The following is a 19772-nucleotide window of genomic DNA, read 5'->3' on the forward strand; positions in this document are numbered from 1 at the left end:
AGATCCTATTGCAGATGCATATGGAATCTTATTCATGCGATCCCTTTCTTCCTTAGTTGAAGGGGATTATGTTTTTGATAGACATAGTCCATGTTGCATAGGTATGAATCCTTTCTTGGAATCATGCATATTAAAGCATCTTAGCACTTTGTCTATGTACGTACTCTGACTTAGGCCAAGCTGTTTTTGTGATCTATCTCTATAGATTCTGATTCCTAATATATAGGCTGCTTCACCTAGGTCCTTCATAGAAAAGCATTTCCCCAACCAATACTTTACTTGTTGCAGGGTAGGGACATCGTTTCCAATGACTAATATGTCATCTACATATTGAAGGAAAAGAGCGACCCAAAATGCAGCGGAATTTAAAATTTCTCCTTTAGTGATCCTTACGAATGAGCATGATCAGTGATAGAATCGTTACCTCTTGTGGCGATTGTAACCCTTGATGCAGATTTCTCCTTTAGTGATCCTTACGAACATTGAATGATGACAACAACTCTACTCAGTCCACACGAACAGATTCCTTCAATCCCAGTGCTAGCTGCTACGAATGAAGGCTTTGAGTGAGAGAGAGAGAGAGGGGGAAACGAAATTGCAACTACACAAATGCTTCTACACAAGGGTTCTATTTATAGAACCACTTGTGTGGGCTGCAAGCTAAAAAGCCCACTCAAGTGTATGTGGCCCATATCTTATAATATGCCAAAATCACTTAAGTGTGTGGTACCTTACCATATTTCGTATTCTACTTAAGTACATCGTACCTTACGATGTTCTACAATTCACTTAAGGGCATCGTACATTACGGTATTCCTTAGTTACTCTATCTCTCATCAATCCGTCCTTTTGTGTGTGACCCTGTAGGTTTTCGCGGCATTGGCAATTATATTAAATCACGTATTTAACATAATAAACAGTGAGCGGTATCTAGCAACACATCACTGTTGGTATAAGCCCTAGAGGCCAATACTTTTGGTACTTGTATCGAATTATTTATTAATAATAAAAGGCATTTTCTTTATTATGGTTGATTAATAAAGTCCCTGGAATAGATAGTCCGTTTAATGTATTAAGTGTAACTTAATCATGAGAACACATTAAACATAAGGACACTATTCTTAAAGTATCCGTAGTCGAGCTTTAGTGTGAAGTGGGATAACATTAAAGCATTAAAAGTATTATGTTTGTAGACTGATGATCACATCTCATGAATCATGGATAAAGAGTTATCAAGTCTTAAACATAGGTATGAATATTAGGAGTAATATTTATACCGGATTGACCCGCTATGAGAATACTATATAGAAAGTTATGCAAAGTGTCATAAGTTATTCTCATGGTGATAATAGTGTATACCACTCTTCGACCTGAAACCACTATGGATCCTAGATGTAGAGTCGAGTGCTTTATTGCTGATCCAACGTTGTCCGTAACTGGATAACCATAAAGACAGTTGATGGGTACTCCACGAAGCATGCTGAGGGACATGAGTTTCCTAGATGGAATTTGCCAATCCTGCATAACAGGATAAATGTCTATGGGCCCAATATTGAACTGGACAAGGGTGACACGGTCTATACCTTGTGTTCAATATAGACATAAGGGCAAAGGGGTAATTATACACATAATTATTATCACAGGAGGTTTTGTCAGATCACATGACATTTTCGTGACTTGGGTAGCAGTGATGTGTTGCTAGATACCGCTTACTGTTTATTATGTTAAATGCATGATTTAATATAATTGTCAACACCGTGAAAACCTATAGGGTCACACACAAAGGACGGATTGATGAGAGATAGAGTAACTAAGGAACACCGTAAGGTACGGTGCACTTAAGTGGGAGACGAAATATGGTAAGGTATCAAATACTTAAGTGATTTTGGGCATATTATAAGATATGGGCCAAAATACACTTAAGTGGTCTTTTTAGCTTGAAGCCCACACAAGTGGTTCTATAAATAGAACCCCTTGGGTAGAAGCATTGTCACTCCACTCAGACTGAAATTCAAGTAGAGACTTGGAATTTTGTTTCCCTCTTTCTCTCACTCAAAGCCTTCATTCATAACAGCTAGCACTGCGATTGAAGGAATCCGTTCGTGTGGACTAAGTAGAGACGTTGTCATCGTTCAACGTTCGTGATCGCCCCGTGGATCTGTATCAAAGGTTTTGATCATTATCAGAAATCTGCACCAAAGGTTTGAATCTCCACAAGAGGTAACGATTTTATCACTGATCATGCCCATTCGTAAGGATCACTAAATGGAGAAATTTTTAAATTTCGCTGCGCCTTGGATGGCAATTCTCCTTCAATGGTATCAGAGCCTGGTTACGAAACCATGAATCTGATATTTGTTTTTGTTCTGTAATAATATGATTAAAGACAGAATGAATCAAAGGTTAAATTGAGATCGATCAAGTTACATATATGTGATATATGTAATCCTGATGCAAAATACATTATATATGATATAGTGTTCTCATTTCGTTCATTCAAACCCTCGATGATTGTTTTCCTTTGAGCGATCAATGGTCGTTTGCTTCTTGATCCGACATTAGTATGGTGAAGCAATGACGTGTTGATCAATCATACTGAATTAACAATCGAAATGTGTTTGACGGTCTGAAATTGGTGCATCAGGGTTAGTGATGGCACAAGGGTTGTGTTGTCAGAGAGTTATGCGATTGGGGTTTGACTGCACAAGAGTTGTGCTTTCTAAACACTTTTTCGAACAGTGTTAACCGGTTAACGCATAGGGTTAACCGGTTAACGAGAAACTGAATACAGTCTTCTAAACATTTTTTGAACAGTGTTAACCGGTTAACACATATGGTTAACCGGTTAACGCAATGCAAAATAAATTTTTTGAGATTTTCAAACAGTGTTAACCGGTTAACGCATTTGGTTAACCGGTTAACGCAAGGCGGAAAACAGTTTTCCAAGACATTTTCAAACAGTGTTAACCGGTTAACGCATATGGTTAACCGGTTAACACAAGACAGAAAAGAATTTTCTAAAAGTTTTCAAACAGTGTTAACCGGTTAACGCATATGGTTAACCGGTTAACGCAAGAAAAAATTCACCCGTTCGGCTAGAAAAAGTGCTCTGAAGTATCAAGTGTTGATACGAAAAACGACGTCAATTTTAAATGAATTGTTCATTAAAATTTTCGAGCAGGGGCGCTGCCCCTTGACCCCTGTCCGTTGAACGGTCAGCGGAACCACCGTCCGCTGACCGGGCAGCGGAACACCCGTTCCCGCTGTCCGGGCAGTGGACCCCCGGCTAACTCTGCGTAGTGTGATCGGTCGTCGAAATTTAATTTGATTTTAATTAATTAAAGGAATTAATAATAATAATAATAATAATAATAATAATAATAATAATAATAATAATAAAGTGTTTATTATTGTCTTGTGGTGATCGGTTATGGCCTTAGTTTTCCTTTATTCTGCTTTGGATTTTTAAAATACGACCTGCGTGTCGTACCTCTCCCTTAATCTCCCAAATGTAACTTCTCTTCTCATCTCACTCCCTCGTATGTAAAACGAGTTTCTTTTATGTAATGTAATGATATGAAGAAAGCAAAGAAGTCAGTGCCAAAGGAGGACAACCTTGAAGATCTTGCTTGGAGAAGCTTAGATCGTTGTTAGGTTAGCTTAGGTTCTCTCATTGGCTTGGGAGAACAATTGCGCTAGGGGCCATAACTGTTTCATTTTGTGTGAATGTATGTTGATGCATGTGAATGTATGTTGATGCATGTGAGAGACAGTTTATATGATAAACAAACCGGTGAGATCAGAATAATTGCAATTCCCTCAAATTAAATATTAAGTTTATGCTTTCCAAGTTTTAACACTCATCAAGACTAGTAATGGATAATGTAGGTTTCGCCTACGCGAGGTGCATGATCTATATATTAGTAAGGTGCGATGGGATAATTGTAATATCCAACTGTTAAAACAATGGGTCAAACTTAATTAAACAAATTATAATAAGATTATATATATGTTTAGAAGCAAGAGTTGGGAATAATCCATATGATGGATTGGAATAAGGAGTTATTCACCCAACTGAAATTTTCGAGAGTTGTATGAGATACAATTGGAAGGAGTTCCTACCTAAAATAACCTAGTTTTGTGTAATCCGCCTACGCGGACTTAGAACGAAGTGAAATATGGATCTCGACCCACTAGAAAATCTTCCAACGGGATTTTCCGAATCAAATGATGAGGGTCATTTGTTTTGAGTAAAATAGTGGGAGCATATTTAATTAAAGGCCTAATTGAATATGTCAATGATACTTATATTTTCATTAATCCTTATGTAGATTACCAGGACAGCAAACACCTCTAACAACATCCTGCGATCAATCCTTGATAACGAAAAATTGTCTGGGACAAATTTCCTGGATTGGCACCGAAACCTGAGGATTGTCCTCAAACATGATAAAAAGTTGTATGTCTTGGAGACACCTGTTCCTGAAGAGGAACCTCCTAGTTCTGCACCTAAGGTAGAAAGAGATGCTTAGAAGAAGCATGTCGATGATGCCAATGAAACTGCTTGTCTCATGCTAGCTACCATGAACTCAGAATTGCAAAAGCAACATGAGAACATGTCAGCGTTCGATATGATCGAACACCTGAAGTTGCTCTATCAAGAGCAAGCAAGGCATGAGAGGTTTGAAGTTTCAAAAGCCCTTTTTCAAAGCAAGTTAGCTGAGGGAGCCCCTGTAGGTCCCCATGTACTCAAGATGATTGGGTATGTGGAAAACCTTGAGAGATTGGGTTTTCCCCTCGAAAAGGAACTTGCAACTGATTTGATCTTGCAATCGTTGTCAGATAGTGTCAGTCAATTTGTCCTAAATTTCAATATGATTGGTATGGACAAATCTCTTCCTGAACTGCTCGCCATGTTAAGAACTGCCGAGCAGAATCTGAAGTCAAAAGGGAAGTCCATTCTGATGATCGGAAATGGAAAGAGACAGAACAAAAGGCCCACTAAGCAGAGTGATAAGGGGAAGGGGAAGGAAGTTGCCAATCCCAGATCTACTGCTGCTTTGAAGCCTAGTGGAGGCATAGCAAAAGAAGGCACCTGCTTCCATTGCGGTAAGACCGGACACTGGAAGAGGAACTGCCCAAAGTACCTGGAAGATAAGAAGAATGGAGTAGAGACTTCAACTTCAGGTATTTTTGTTATTAATTTATCTACTTCTGCATCATGGGTATTAGATACTGGATGCGGTTCTCACATTTGTACAAATGTGCAGGAACTAAAAAGGAGTAGAGATTTGGCAAAAGGTGAAGTCGACCTACGAGTTGGCTATGGAGCAAAGGTTGCTGCTTTAGCCGTAGGAACTTTTGTATTGACTTTACCTAGTGGTTTAATAATTCAGTTAGAGAACTGTTATTATGTACCTGCAATTAGCAGGAATATTATTTCCATTGCTTGTTTGGACAAGTTTGGTTTTTCATTTATAATAAAGAACAATTGTTGCTCAATTTATTTGAATGATATATTCTATGCTACTGCACAAATGAACAATGGACTATATGTCCTTGATCTTGAAATGCCTATTAATAACATTAATACAAAAGGGTGAAACCTAACGAGTTAAAACCAACTAGGTAAAAATATTAAAACTCTTCGATCATATCGAAGTAATGAGTATTTAATCCTAGAGTTTGATGACCATCTGAAAGAGTGTGGGATCTTATCCCAACTTACTCCTCCTGGAACATCCCAATGGAAGGGTGTATCTGAGAGACGAAATCGAACCCTGTTGGACATGGTCCGATCCATGATGAGTCACACCAATCTTCCAAACTCCTTTTGAGGACATACACCATTGACATCAGCTTACACACTTAACCGTGTTCCATCCAAAAGGTTGAAAAGAGACCATATGAGATATGGAGTGGTAAGAGACCACATATGTCTTACATGAAGATTTGGGGTTGCGAAGTTTATGTGAAACGACAAATTTCAACTAAGCTTAAGCCCAAATCTGACCAATGCTTATTTGTGGGGGTATCCTAAAGAAACAAGAGGATATTACTTCTACAATCCTTCGGAGGGCAAAGTGTTTGTCGCTCGAACTGGAGTTTTCCTAGAAAAGGATTTTAATTCCAAAGGAACCAGTGGGAGGAAAGTAGAGCTTGAAGAAATTCAAGAATCACAAAGCATCGATACACCTATGGAGGAATTAGAGCAGGAAACACAAGTAGTTGTGTAAGAGCAACCTGCTCAAGTAGAACAAGACCAGCGTAGGTCAGGCAGGATACGTCACCTACCTGAGATATATGGATATCTGATCAAGGTGATGTATTACTCATGGATCAAGATGAGCCTGTGACCTACTCATGGAATCTTCGCCTTGATGAAACAGTAAAACTGTATGGATTCATCAAAAACGAAGATGAGCCTTGTGTCTACAAGAAGGTTAGTGGGAGCATGATCGTATTCTTGGTATTATATGTAGATGACATATTACTCATTGGAATCGATATCCCTACCCTGTAACAAGTAAAGTCTTGGTTGGGGAAATGCTTTTCTATGAAGGACCTGGGTGAAGCAGCCTAACAGAATCTATAGAGATAGATCATGAAATGCTTGGCCTAAGTCAGAGTACATAGACAAAGTGCTGAGACGCTTTAATATGAATGATTCCAATCTGGTTATGTGTTTTGCTTAAATGGTGGCACTGTGAGCTTGAAAAGTTCAACGCAAGATGCAGTTGCTGATTCTACAATTGAGGCTGAGTACATTGCTGCCTTAAGTGCGGCAAAGGAAGCTGTTTGGATCAATAAACTTGGCATAGTCCCTAGCATTGTGGATCCCATTGGTCTCTATTATGATAATAATGGTGTTATCGCAAAAGCTAAGGAGCCTAGATCTCACCAACGATCCAAACACATACTTAGGCATTGTGTGAAAATATGTAAAGTACCTACACTTGACAATATAGCTGACCCACTGACAAAGCCTCTTGCGCAGCAGAAGCATGATGGCCATACTAGATCAATGGGCATACGGGTTATGTCTGATTGGCTCTAGTGCTAGTGGGAGATTGTTGGTATAAGCCCTAGAGGCCAATACTTTTGGTACTTGTATCGAATTATTTATTAATAATAAAAGGCATTTTCTTTATTATGGTTGATTAATAAAGTCCCTGGAATAGATAGTCCGTTTAATGTATTAAGTGTGACTTAATCATGAGAACACATTAAACATAAGGACACTATTCTTAAAGTATCCGTAGTCGAGCTTTAGTGTGAAGTGGGATAACATTAAAGCATTAAAACTATTATGTTTGTAGACTGATGATCACATCTCATGGATCATGGATAAAGAGTTATCAAGTCTTAAACATAGGTATGAATATTAGGAGTAATATTTATACCGGATTGACCCGCTATGAGAATACTATATAGAAAGTTATGCAAAGTGTCATAAGTTATTCTCATGGTGATAATAGTGTATACCACTCTTCGACCTGAAACCACTATGGATCCTAGATGTAGAGTTGAATGCTTTATTGCTGATCCAACGTTGTCCGTAACTGGATAACCATAAAGACAGTTGATGGATACTCCACGAAGCATGCTGAGGGACATGAGTTTCCTAGATGGAATTTGCCAATCCTGCGTAACAGGATAAATGTCTAAGGGCCCAATATTGAACTGGACAAGGGTGACACGGTCTATACCTTGTGTTCAATATAGACATAAGGGCAAAGGGGTAATTATACAAATAATTATTATCACAGGAGGTTTTGCTAGATACCGCTCACTGTTTATTATATTAAATACGTGATTTAATATAATGGTCAATGCCGCGAAAACCTACAGGGTCACACACAAAAGAACGGATTGATGAGAGATAGAACCCTTGTGTAGAAGCATTTGTGCAGTTACAATTTCATTTCTCTGTCTCTCTCTCTCCCTCTCTCACTCAAAGCCTTCATTCGTAGCAGCTAGTACTGAGATTGAAGGAATCCATTCGTGTGGACTGAGTAGAGGCGTTGTCATTGTTCAACGTTCGTGATCGCTCCGTAGATCTGCATCAAAGGTTACAATCGCCACAAGAGGTAACGATTCTATCACTGATCATGCTCATTCGTAAGGATCACTAAAGGAGAAGTATTAAATTTCGTCGCGTTTTGGATCACTCTTTTCCTTCAATATGTAGATGACATATTACTCATTGGAAATAATGTCCCTATCCTGCAACAAGTAAAGCCTTGGTTGGGGAAATGCTTTTCTATGAAGGACCTAGGTGAAGCAGCCTATATATTAGGAATCAAAATCTATAGAGATAGATCACAAAAACTGCTTGGCCTAAGTCAGAGTACATACATAGACAAAGTGCTGAGACGCTTTAATATGCATGATTCCAAGAAAGGATTCATACTTATGCAACATGGCATGTGTCTATCAAAAACACAATCCCCATTAACTAAGGAAGAAAGGGATCACATGAATAAGATTCCATATGCATCTGCAATAGGATCTATCATGTATGCCATGTTATTTACTCGACCAGATGTCTCGTATGCTTTGAGTGCAACGAGTAGGTACCAATCTGATCCTGGTGATGCTCATTGGGTAGCTGTCAACAATATCCTTAAGTATTTGAGAAGGACTAAGGACTCATTCTTGATATATGGAGGTCAGGAAGAGTTGGCTGTAATTGGATACACCGATGCTAGCTTCTAGACAGATAAGGATGACTTTAGATCGCAATCTGGTTATGTGTTTTACTTAAACGGTGGCGCTGTGAGTTGGAAAAGTTCAAAGCAAGATACAGTTGTTGATTCTACAACTGAGGCCGAGTATATTGCTGCCTCAAGTGCAACAAAGGAATTTGTTTGGATCAAAAAGTTCATTAGTGAACTTGGCATAGTTCCTAGCATTGTGGATCTCATTGTTCTCTATTGTGATAACAATGGTGCTATCGCACAAGCTAAGGAACCTAGATCTCACCAACGATCCAAACACATACTTAGGCGTTATCACCTCATTCGAGAGATAAAAGATAGAGGAGATGTGAAAATATGCAGAGTACCTACACTTGATAATATTGCTGACCCACTGACAAAGCCTCTTGCGCAGCAGAAGCATGATGGCCATGCTAGATCTATGGGAATTAGGGGTATGCCTGATTGGCTCTAGTGCTATTGGGAGATTGGTGGTGTAAGTCCTAGAGGCCAATACTTTTGGTACTTGTATCGAATTATTTATTAATAATAAAAGACTTTTTCTTTATTATGTTTGTCTAATAAAGCTCCTAGAATAGATAGTTTGTTTAATGTATCAAGTGTGACTTAATCATGAGATCTCATTAAACATAAGGACACTATTCTTAAAGTATCCATAGCCGAGCTTTATTGTGAAGTGGGATAACATTAAAGCATTAAGACTATTATGTATATAGACTGATGACCACATCTCATGGATCATGGATAAGGAGTTATCAACTCCTAAACATAGGTATGAGTATTAACAGTAATATTTATACTGGATTGACCCGCTATGAGAATACTATATAGAATGTTATGCAAAGTGTCATAAGTTATTCTCATGGTGATAATGGTGTATACCACTCTTCGACCTGAAACCACTATGGACCCTAGATGTAGAGTCGAGTGCCTTATTGTTGATCAAACATTGTCCCTAATTGGATGACCATAACCTCCTGTGATAATAATTATGTGTATAATTACCCCTTTGCCCTTATGTATATATTGAACACAAGGTATAGACCGTGTCATCCTTGTCCAGTTCAATATTGGGCCCATAGACATTTATCCTGTTACGCAGGATTGGAAAATTCCATCTAGGTCACTCATGTCCCTTAGCATGCTTCATGGAGTACCCATCAACTGTCTTTATGGTCATCCTGTTACGGACAACGTTGGATCAGCAATAAAGCACTCAACTCTACATCTAGGATTCATAGTGGTTTCAGTTTGAAGAGTGGTATACACCATTATCACCATGAGAATAACTTATGGCACTTTGCATAACTTTCTATATAGTATTCTCATAGCGGGTCAATCCGGTATAAATATTACTCCTAATATTCATACCTATGTTTAAGACTTGATAACTCTTTATCCATGATCCATGAGATGTGATCATCAGTCTATATACATAATAGTCTTAATGCTTTAATGTTATCCCACTTCACAATAAAGCTCGACTATGGATACTTTAAGAATAGTGTCCTTATGTTTAATGTGTTCTCATGATTAAGTCACACTTAATACATTAAACGGACTATCTATTCTAGGGACTTTATTAATCAACCATAATAAAGAAAATGCCTTTTATTATTAATAAATAATTCGATACAAGTACCTAAAGTATTGGCCTCTAGGGCTTATACCAACAAGGATAACTCAAATCTAAATGCTTTCTTTTTGAAAAGTTTAAAAGGAAAAAGGCACCAAAGTGTTCAAAATGATTAGACGAGGTTGTTAGTTCTTTTTGATCTTTTTGAAAATAAAGTCAATATGATTAAGTCATTTTACAAGTTTGATTAAGAAAATAGTTTGAAAATCAATGGCATAAGGCCAAGGTTTCTAATCATTAAAACAAGTCTAAGTTGAAAAACAACAAGCAAAGAAGTTTTGAAAATGAGAGAGGGGTTTTGAAATTAAAGGAGAAGGAGGAGATGAAGGGACTATCCTAGACAATATTAAGATTTTAGAGTTGAAAAGATCTAACCCATGGGAAACATCCACAAGACAATAGTGTCAGATAGAAACCCATTTCCTTTGAATTGTCAAGTAAACAACAAAGCCATAATCATCCAAGCAATTAATAAGAAACCTAATGGTATCAAATAAAGATAACCAAACATCCAAGCTAGCACTCCAAAGCAAGCAATCTTTAATGTCCTCTATGTGTATAAGATGAAAAGTCCCTTGAACATACTCAAAGAGAAAACATCAAATAATAAAAATAAGATTAAGATAAGAATTTAGACAAATAGATGGTGTATCGGATAAACCCAAGGAAGTCTCTCAAGCTCGTGTCAGATGAATGGCATTTGCCATGTTTTGGTCTCAAATTAATGGCATTGGCCAAGTTTCTTTCATAGCTCAGGGGTGTTGCCTACTCTAAGTCCATAGGTCTAAAACAAGTCATAGACAAAGATTCAACAGTCCACCAATGTGTTTTTTTGGTGTTAGTCCCATAATTTTTTGATCAAAAATGAATTTATAATGAATTTTGAAAGAAAAATCTATTTAAAAAATCATTTTAGAAAATTAAAATAAAACAGAAAAACACGAGCCATCAGATCTCCCTCATTAATTGAGGTGGTAGATCTAATGCTCCACAACACGTGTTCCATGGTGCACTTAGTCAACACGTCCACACACATGGTAATCAAAAGCAATGGTTAAGATTAGAACTTAGAAGTGAGATCCAAGGGTGAGGGACTTGCCACAACACCACCGGATCCCTAGCTTCGGTCATCTTCTCCAGTGAGGGTTACCAGACTGGCCAGATAAAAAACTTCCAGAAATTGATGGATCATACATCATTTTAAAGAGAAAATTGCAAGGATCACGAATATCACCTCCATTTATTCCATCTCTCACTTTATAATTAGAAAAGTGGAGATGAAAATCAAGGCATCCAACCTGAGTTGCTTCGAATCAAGTCTAAAACAACTCAGTTGCATTGCCTACGTTGGTAGGACTTTAGCCATCACAAAATTGGGTTCAGATCTAGAGTATTGATGGAGAATCGAAGAGATGAAGTTTGATGAAATTCACCTTCTGTGAGCAGCTTCTGAGCTTGATTATTGATGCAATTTCAAGTGATTTCTCCTCATCTTGCTTGCAGAAGTCCAATGGAATCCTTGGAGTTTTTTTCACAAACTGGAGTTGAACAAAAACTCGATTTCTTGGGAAATATTCAAGAAACTATCTGTTCTGAGGTTATGGAATTGGCTAGCAAAGCTGGGGGCAAGGTTCTCCTTCAATTCTGAGCAAATGCTACTTCATTTATAGGTCAAGTAACTGATGTTCACACCTTTCCAAAATTGAATAAAAATGGAGTAATCTTGGTGCATGGGTGCATGTTCAGGCCTAATTAATGATTGAAATCCACTCTAATTTGTGCCAATATGTTTCTGAAGTCATCATATGAAGCCATGCAAAGTTGTACAACAATTGGAGTTCAAAACTTTCCAAAACCAAGCTATGGAAAGACCTCATGTGAAAGTCCTTCAATTCTTATTCAAATCATGTGATCTTGGACTTTTTGGAAAGCTCTCATTATGAGGAACAACTTTAATGTTGGGACTTTTTTATTTGAAGCTTGAAAAATGTAGAATTCTGGCCTTGAAGATGGAGGTATCAAACATACTTAGGAATTTCTCTAAGTTATAAGTCAAATGACCCATTTTTCCACCTTGAATAACTTTTAATATGAGCTTCAAATGAACTTGGTTTCTTATAAAACATTGTATCCCTTTCAATTATATTAAATTTGATCACAAAATTGACACCATTTGGAATTTGGATGATGTGGTTATGGATTTTATAAGTTGAGGAAAATTGCTTGTTAAATGATGAGGACCAAAATGGACTTATAATGTTTCCTCATGGCACATGGCTTTTCAAGTAGAATTTTATCTTTCTCAAAGAATAAAATTTGAGGAAGACATCTTGAAATTAATCATGCAACTTGGATAATCTTCATATCATAAAAAATGAGGAAGACATGGTTATTGGAAGTTGACCTTCTATCTAGGGCACAGACAAAATGACCTCTAATCTTTCACCATACAAAATGACTTTCCAAAAAAATTAGCTCTTGAAGCCAACATGAAATATGTTTGTAATGTCATAAAGATTTATTTTTATCTTGTAATCATTTTCATATGACAAATATTGTATGAGATAAGGTCTAGGGAGCCCTAGATTTGACTAGTTGACTTTTCTGGTCAACTTCCTTGCATCAACTTGCAAACTTGAAGTTACTTTGCTATTATGGTCTCATGGAGGATAATATATTCTTATGATGATGTAAAATTAAGTATACCTTGATATATTTGACCAAATGTTGAAGAAACTTGGTGAGGAAGGCACACAAGATACCTAGATGAATTAGGGTTTCCTTGACAAACAAGCTTCAAACTCTTGATGAATTCTTGATCAAAAATGACAAATAAAGAAAATAGGGATCCATATATGATGATTTGAAGCAATGTGGACCTTTTCTTGCTTGATCTATTGCATTGAAGGTCTCAAACCCTAATTGTGGGCTTGGTTAGGCGCAGATGGACACACACACTACCTACAAAATAAACAAGGCTATATTAGACATATTTTGTATTTTGGTTAGTGAAAAAAGAAAATAAAGTATGATACAATCAAATATGCTTGGTGATCTCTCCCAATGCAAACCCAATGAATGATAAGTGAGGAGAATACCAAGGTGTGATCCCAATGCCAATGCAATGCTATGAGATGGCATGAGGAATCTTATGGGTCAAAATTGGGGTCTTACACTATACACTAGATAAAAACCATTAGTGTATAAAATTATTCTCTAAGAAATAATGCATTATTATCATCAAAACTAAAGGTCATATGCAAAACCAAATCTTGTTCTTATAGGATGGACAACGCCGCCTCCAAAGTATTGAACGAGAACCTGCCAATAATAATGTTATATGGGGACGCAAGATTAACAATTAGATATCTTACCTGTATACTTTTCTCATGGTCTCTACTGCCAAAAGTTATCATTATAGGAAAATGTCCTAGCACTTGTACATGCTCTCCGGAGAATCCCACCAAAGTACCTTTAAACAGTAGTAGCTCGGTGATATCGAAATTCATCCCTTGAATGCATCTCAATATAAAACATCTGTTGAACTTCCTGAATTTACTAAGACTCGTTTTACGCTCCAGACACGGATCTGAACTTTAATCACCATTGGATCGTTTTCATGAGCCAACACTCCTTCTGAGTGTCTTCTGGAGAAACTAAACACGGTCGGGTCCTCCTTCCCTACTAGAGGCGACTTCTATTCAATGTATATTACTGACTGAGCATATCTTTTCCTAGCCGATCTGGTTTCTCCTCCTCCCTTGAGTTCCCCTACTATGGTATTTTGTATATGACAGGTTATCCTAGCTTCGCAGACTTCTTATGTATTCTTTCCTCTTGGGGAGGAATTCTCTTTTTGAAATGACCTCCCACATCTTTAACATACAATAATAGCTGACCTCTCTAAAATAATATCTCAACTTCTTTTTTTAACTGATGAAAAATTTCTATATGGTGTCCTTGAAGTCTATGGTATGCACACCATGCGCTTTCGTATTTTCCCATCACCATATGCACCCCCTTGGGCGTACCGGTCTGAGGAGCAACTTGAGGTGATAAACTTCTTTTAGGATATCTTCACGTCTAGCGTTTAGAGGCGTGTACTCCTATGCCTTTTCAAACGATCGTCGGGATGGTCTTGCTATTGACTAGAATATGGATCCCGACTTAAAGTATTATTTCTTGTGTCCAGCTCCTTCGTCCTTGGCCCACTCTTTTTCTTTTGCATATCGAGGTTTTTTTGCATGTTACTTTCCTATACTTTGATGTAACATTTCGCTCGAGTGATAACCTCGTCCATGTTGGATGTCGACTTTTATGCTAAAGATTCATTAAATTTCCTGGCTTTGAGGCCGTGTTGAAATGCTTCGACGAATATTTATTGATTCGGATTGGATACCTTAATCATTTATTCATTGAATCTTGCCATATATATTCCCGGAGAGATTTTACGTGCCCTTGTCGAACGTTAAATAGACTGGTAGTCGACACTTTCCTATGCTTACTTGTTGAAAAGTGTTGTACCATCTTCTTGGTTAAGTCATGGTAGTTGATGATAGAGAAACTGAGTAAACTCATATACCACCGTAGAACCCCCTCTTTAAAGGTCTCATCCATGATCTTACACTTGAGTGAGTCAGAAGCCCCTACTATTGCCATTTTATTATTGATGGCAATAATATGCTCATGTGGATCAGTTTTTCCATTGAAAGATGCTTGCGGTTGCGGCTTGAAGTTCTCTAGGACTTGATCATCCCAGATAGCTTCGAATAATGGATAAGAGTCCAGAGGATCCTACTTTGTATCCCCTTTATGGAGACTTTGTGTTTGCAAAACTTGAACACTATCTTGCAAGGTCTCATTTTGCTGACGAAGTACTTCCACCACCATGAGCAATTGAGCTATATCTGGTGGAGGTGTGGATCGCTTCGACCGGGAGATGATCCTGACATCGTCCAGCTGAAGTATTAACGCTACTACTGATGGTTTTGTGTGGCCTGAGCAAGTTTTACCGAGGCCTCACGATGGATGTCAAATGTTCTTGCTAAAAAACACTAAAAGGTTGACTTCCTTGTTTTCAGTCAAGGAGAGTCTAAAATGATTGGTTGGAGTATTTTTTATGTGTGTTTGTCTCGTTTTTGCTTGTCATTTACCCTTTAGACTATCTCTTATTTATAGGTCTCTATCTCCTCCTCTCCCTCATTGCTTGACTTCCCATATTCTTCATAAATATGTTTGCCAATAACGTCTGTTGTCCTTATAATTTCCATCTGACGTTCGCCTTTTTACTAATTATAACTCCCCTTCCATAATATATCATCCTGTAAATATTTCTTATGACCTATCAAATGGAATCTTAACCTTGTCCTCATACTCGACTTATACTAACCGGACCGTACACACTTATAGGAGGTTGGATTTGTCTTGCTTATTCTGATATCCTATCCGAATTTCGATTAGCATATGACAACCTGGTTATCCGTTATGATAACCCTACCATATTCGGTTGTCATGTCAAATCGACCTTAGAGACCTCATGTACACAAATAGGCTTCATCCATCTCATACCTCGGTTGGTTAAAGTAAATTTTTGGGATGTACATGGACATCATACTTCTGTTGGGTAAGAGGCCTTATTAGCGTGTCAACGACATTATCAAGTGTTGGTACGCTACATATCTTCTATCTATCATCTCTCTAATAAGGTGATATCTTCTCAGTATGTGTTTGTATTGTTGGCGAGGTATATGTTCCTTAGCTTATGTGATGGTATCATTGTTATGACAATAGAGTTCAATGGGATCCATAATACTAGGGACTATGCCAATATCACTAATGAACTTCTTGATATAAATAGTTTCCTTTGTTGCATTTGAGGCAACAATATACTCGGCCTCATATGTAGAATTAACAATTGTATCCTGCTTTGAACTTTTCCATCTCACAGTGCCACCATGTAAGCAAAACACATAATCAGATTGCTATCTAAAGTCATCTTTATCTATTTGGAAGCTAGCATTAGCGTATCAAATTAAAACAAGCTCTTCCTGACCTCCATATATCAAGAATGAGTCCTTATTTCTTCTCGAGTACTTAAGGATATTCTTGACAGAAACCTAATGAACATCACTAGAGACTGGTATTTACTCATTGCACTTAAATCATATGAGACATCTAGTCGAGTACATAACATGGCTTACATGATAGATCTTATTGGAGATACATATGAGATATGTGGATCTATTTGCTTGTAGGTACAACTATCTACAATCATCATATGTTTACGGAGGTTTTTATGATGACAACATTATGTTGTGAAGTCTTCGTCTGAAGTAATGATGTTTTCACCTGAAGTAATGATCAACTGTGTTTTATGCATATCAAGTTGTTTTGTTTGTGAGATCAAGAAACAATAAAGTCATCACCTAATATTGATCGAAGTTCGATAGAATCCCTGGTGATGTTTAGTCAAACAATCTCTCATGATGATGTCTATCAAGAAACCTTATCAAGCATCATCAGTCAGAAAAAGTCAAGTCTTATATGAAGTGTTGAATCAATGATGAATCAAGCAAAGGGTCTTAAAACATCAATATTTTGTGGAGAGAGGAAGTCAAAAACCTAATTTGGTTCATGTCTTAGTGATTAGTGTATTGTAAAGATATTGGAGCAACTTTTAAATTACTAAAACAATGCACACACTCACCTAAAAAAATTTAAACCTCTCTGAATTTTTTAAAACACCTTAAAACCTATAAAAAGAACCATCAAAATACATGTGAGATTGACCAATAGTGTTTCTAATCATTTAGGAAGCATTTTTACATTGCCTAATCAATTAGGACGAAGCAAAAAGCTTTTTAATCGATTAAGAACACTCCTAATCGATTAAGAGACATATCCATGGTAGGGCTTCCTTTTGTAGAATTAGGATTGCGTATTTTTGAAACTTCTAATCGATTAACCATATTGCTTAATCGATTATCTCATTTAAAAAGTCATGGATCTTTTCTTTTTTAAATTAAATTTGTCTCCACTTAATATATAAATTCTCCTCATTTCAAAACACACTATAAAACATATTTCTATAATACTTTCATACTTTCTACGCTCTCCATTTCTAGGCTTTGAAAACACATCATTTCTCATTATTTTATAATTCCTGAATAAGTGTACTCCTAGAGCACGTATTATCATCAAGAAAAAAAATTCAAGCTCGATCTTTAATAATCAAACCAACCACTTATTTTATTGTACTAGAACCATTGTTGTAAAAGTTATTTAACTTTTGTTGTTCAAATATGACAGCTGATTTAAAAATACTTTATTAAATTATTTGGATTTTTTTTATGACTTCAAGATTGGTACTTGTTGGCAGCCACCACTACCTCAGTCTCTCTCCTTCATCATGGTCAACTTGTTCTTGCTCATTTGTGACTTGTACATTTGAAATAGCTGGTCTCCTTTGCCTTTCAGACCTTCTTACTGCTATTTCTTGTGTTTCTTCAGTCACTTGTTCTTGCTCATTTGTGACTTGTACATTGTCAACTGGTTCATCAACTATATGTTCATTTTGTGGGTTTTGAATATTAATTTGTTGTCTGTTTGGGTTCTATGACGGTACCACAACCAGGGGGATAACAACTTGAGAAGATTCTTTAGGTGAAGAAGATTCTCCACGAGTCTCCATAATATCCACTTTACGTGATTTCTCACTCCCACTAAACTGCCCATTTTCAATAAATCGAGCATTACCAGACTCAATTATTCTCATACTATGATTAGGACAATAAAATCTATACCCTTTTGATTTTTTAGGATACCCGATTAAAAACCCACTAATGGTTCTTGCATCAAGTTTCTTTTCATGTGGATTATACGCCCTTACTTCGGCTTGGCATCCCCAAACATGAAGATGCCTCAAACTAGGTTTCCTTCCCGTCCATAGTTCATAAGGAGTATTAGGAACTGCCTTGCTAGGAATCCTATTAATCAAATACGCAACGGTCCTTAATGCGTAGGTCCACAATGATAAAGGTACATTACTATAATTTAACATTGACCTAACCATATTCATGAGAGTACGATTCCGCCTCTCAGCCACACCATTTTGTTGTGGTGTGCCTGGCATAGTATATTGTGCACATATGCCACGACTTTTGAGGAACTTTGCAAATGGACCTGGACATTGTCCCTTCTCATTATATTTTCCATAATACTCACCACCTCTATCAGACCTCACTATCTTTACCTTTTTATCTAATTGTCTTTCCACCTCATCAATGAATACTTTTAGCATGTCCACTGATTGAGATTTTTCATGCAATAAATACAAGTAACAATAACGTGAGAAGTCATCAATAAAAGTGATGAAATACTTTTCTCCTCCCCAAGAAGGGACGTCGAAAGGACCACAAATATCAGTGTGTATCAATTCAAGGAGTTCACTGCTTCTTGTAGACGAATTTTTAGATATTTGTTTGGAATGTTTTCCTTTAATGCAATCCAAACATATATTCCAGTCACCAAAATCTAGTTGAGGTAATATTTCACCTTTCATTAACCTCATTACTCTTTCTTTAGATATGTGACCTAACCTTTGATGCCACAAATAAGCAGAACTCTCATTATTTGTACTTCGCTTACTACCAACAATATGTCCAAGTTCATAACACCCAGTTGAAACTGAATCTTTTCAGACCAATCAGCATAGTTTAGCCCATTGAACTTTGTCATTGCGTTGCCTAAGGCAAACATATTAGTAGCAACTGCAAGCATTTACACGTGCTCATGCGTTAATGCTTTGAATAAACTTCATGGATTCAAACTAATTGTAACTTTAATCATGTATCTAAATTCACCTTTGGGTGATACCTACATACATTTCAATAACATACTCAAAAGAACATGCATGTCTATCTTTGGATATACAAGCAACAAGTATGATAAAAACTTTAATTTTATTAATTATAAGTCATGATTCATCTTTGGATGATCTCTATATATCTTATAATAATAAATACTATTATTTAACATAAACATGTTATTTGTATAGCATCGGATTAAAATTATACATTTTAATAAATTTGATCACTTTGGTGATTGCAAATTTTAATATAATAATTTCAAAACAATAAATTATATCTATTAAAAAAAATAACGATACACAATTTTAAAACAGTAACATTTAAATGAGATTTAGCATGGCAATGTTGCAACTCAATCAAACCAGGATATGAACACACAAAATTTGAAAAGGTAACATAACTAAAATGAACGACTTTATATACGAAGTTACGTAAATGAATATACTACGCATATATAGGATATTTTGGATTGTCTATTAACACATGCATTGGAAATTTTGGAACATGTATATAAATTCCAGTGCCATCACCGTAACGTCTTTGAAAATT

At 36.8% G+C, this 19772-nt stretch overlaps 1 protein-coding gene across 1 annotated transcript in view; it reads left to right on the forward strand.

Moving 5' to 3' along the window:
* The window catches only part of LOC127131764 (uncharacterized), a 52911-nt gene extending 35238 nt beyond the window's left edge, over window positions 1–17673 (forward strand). The window contains exon 5 of the mRNA XM_051060678.1: window positions 17665–17673. Coding sequence (XP_050916635.1) covers window positions 17665–17673 — 9 coding nt within the window. The remainder of the gene's footprint in view (window positions 1–17664) is intronic.
* Window positions 17674–19772: the final 2099 nt, after the last annotated feature.

Source organism: Lathyrus oleraceus, chromosome 3, assembly GCF_024323335.1.
Source record: "Lathyrus oleraceus cultivar Zhongwan6 chromosome 3, CAAS_Psat_ZW6_1.0, whole genome shotgun sequence".
Lineage (NCBI taxonomy): Eukaryota > Viridiplantae > Streptophyta > Magnoliopsida > Fabales > Fabaceae > Lathyrus > Lathyrus oleraceus.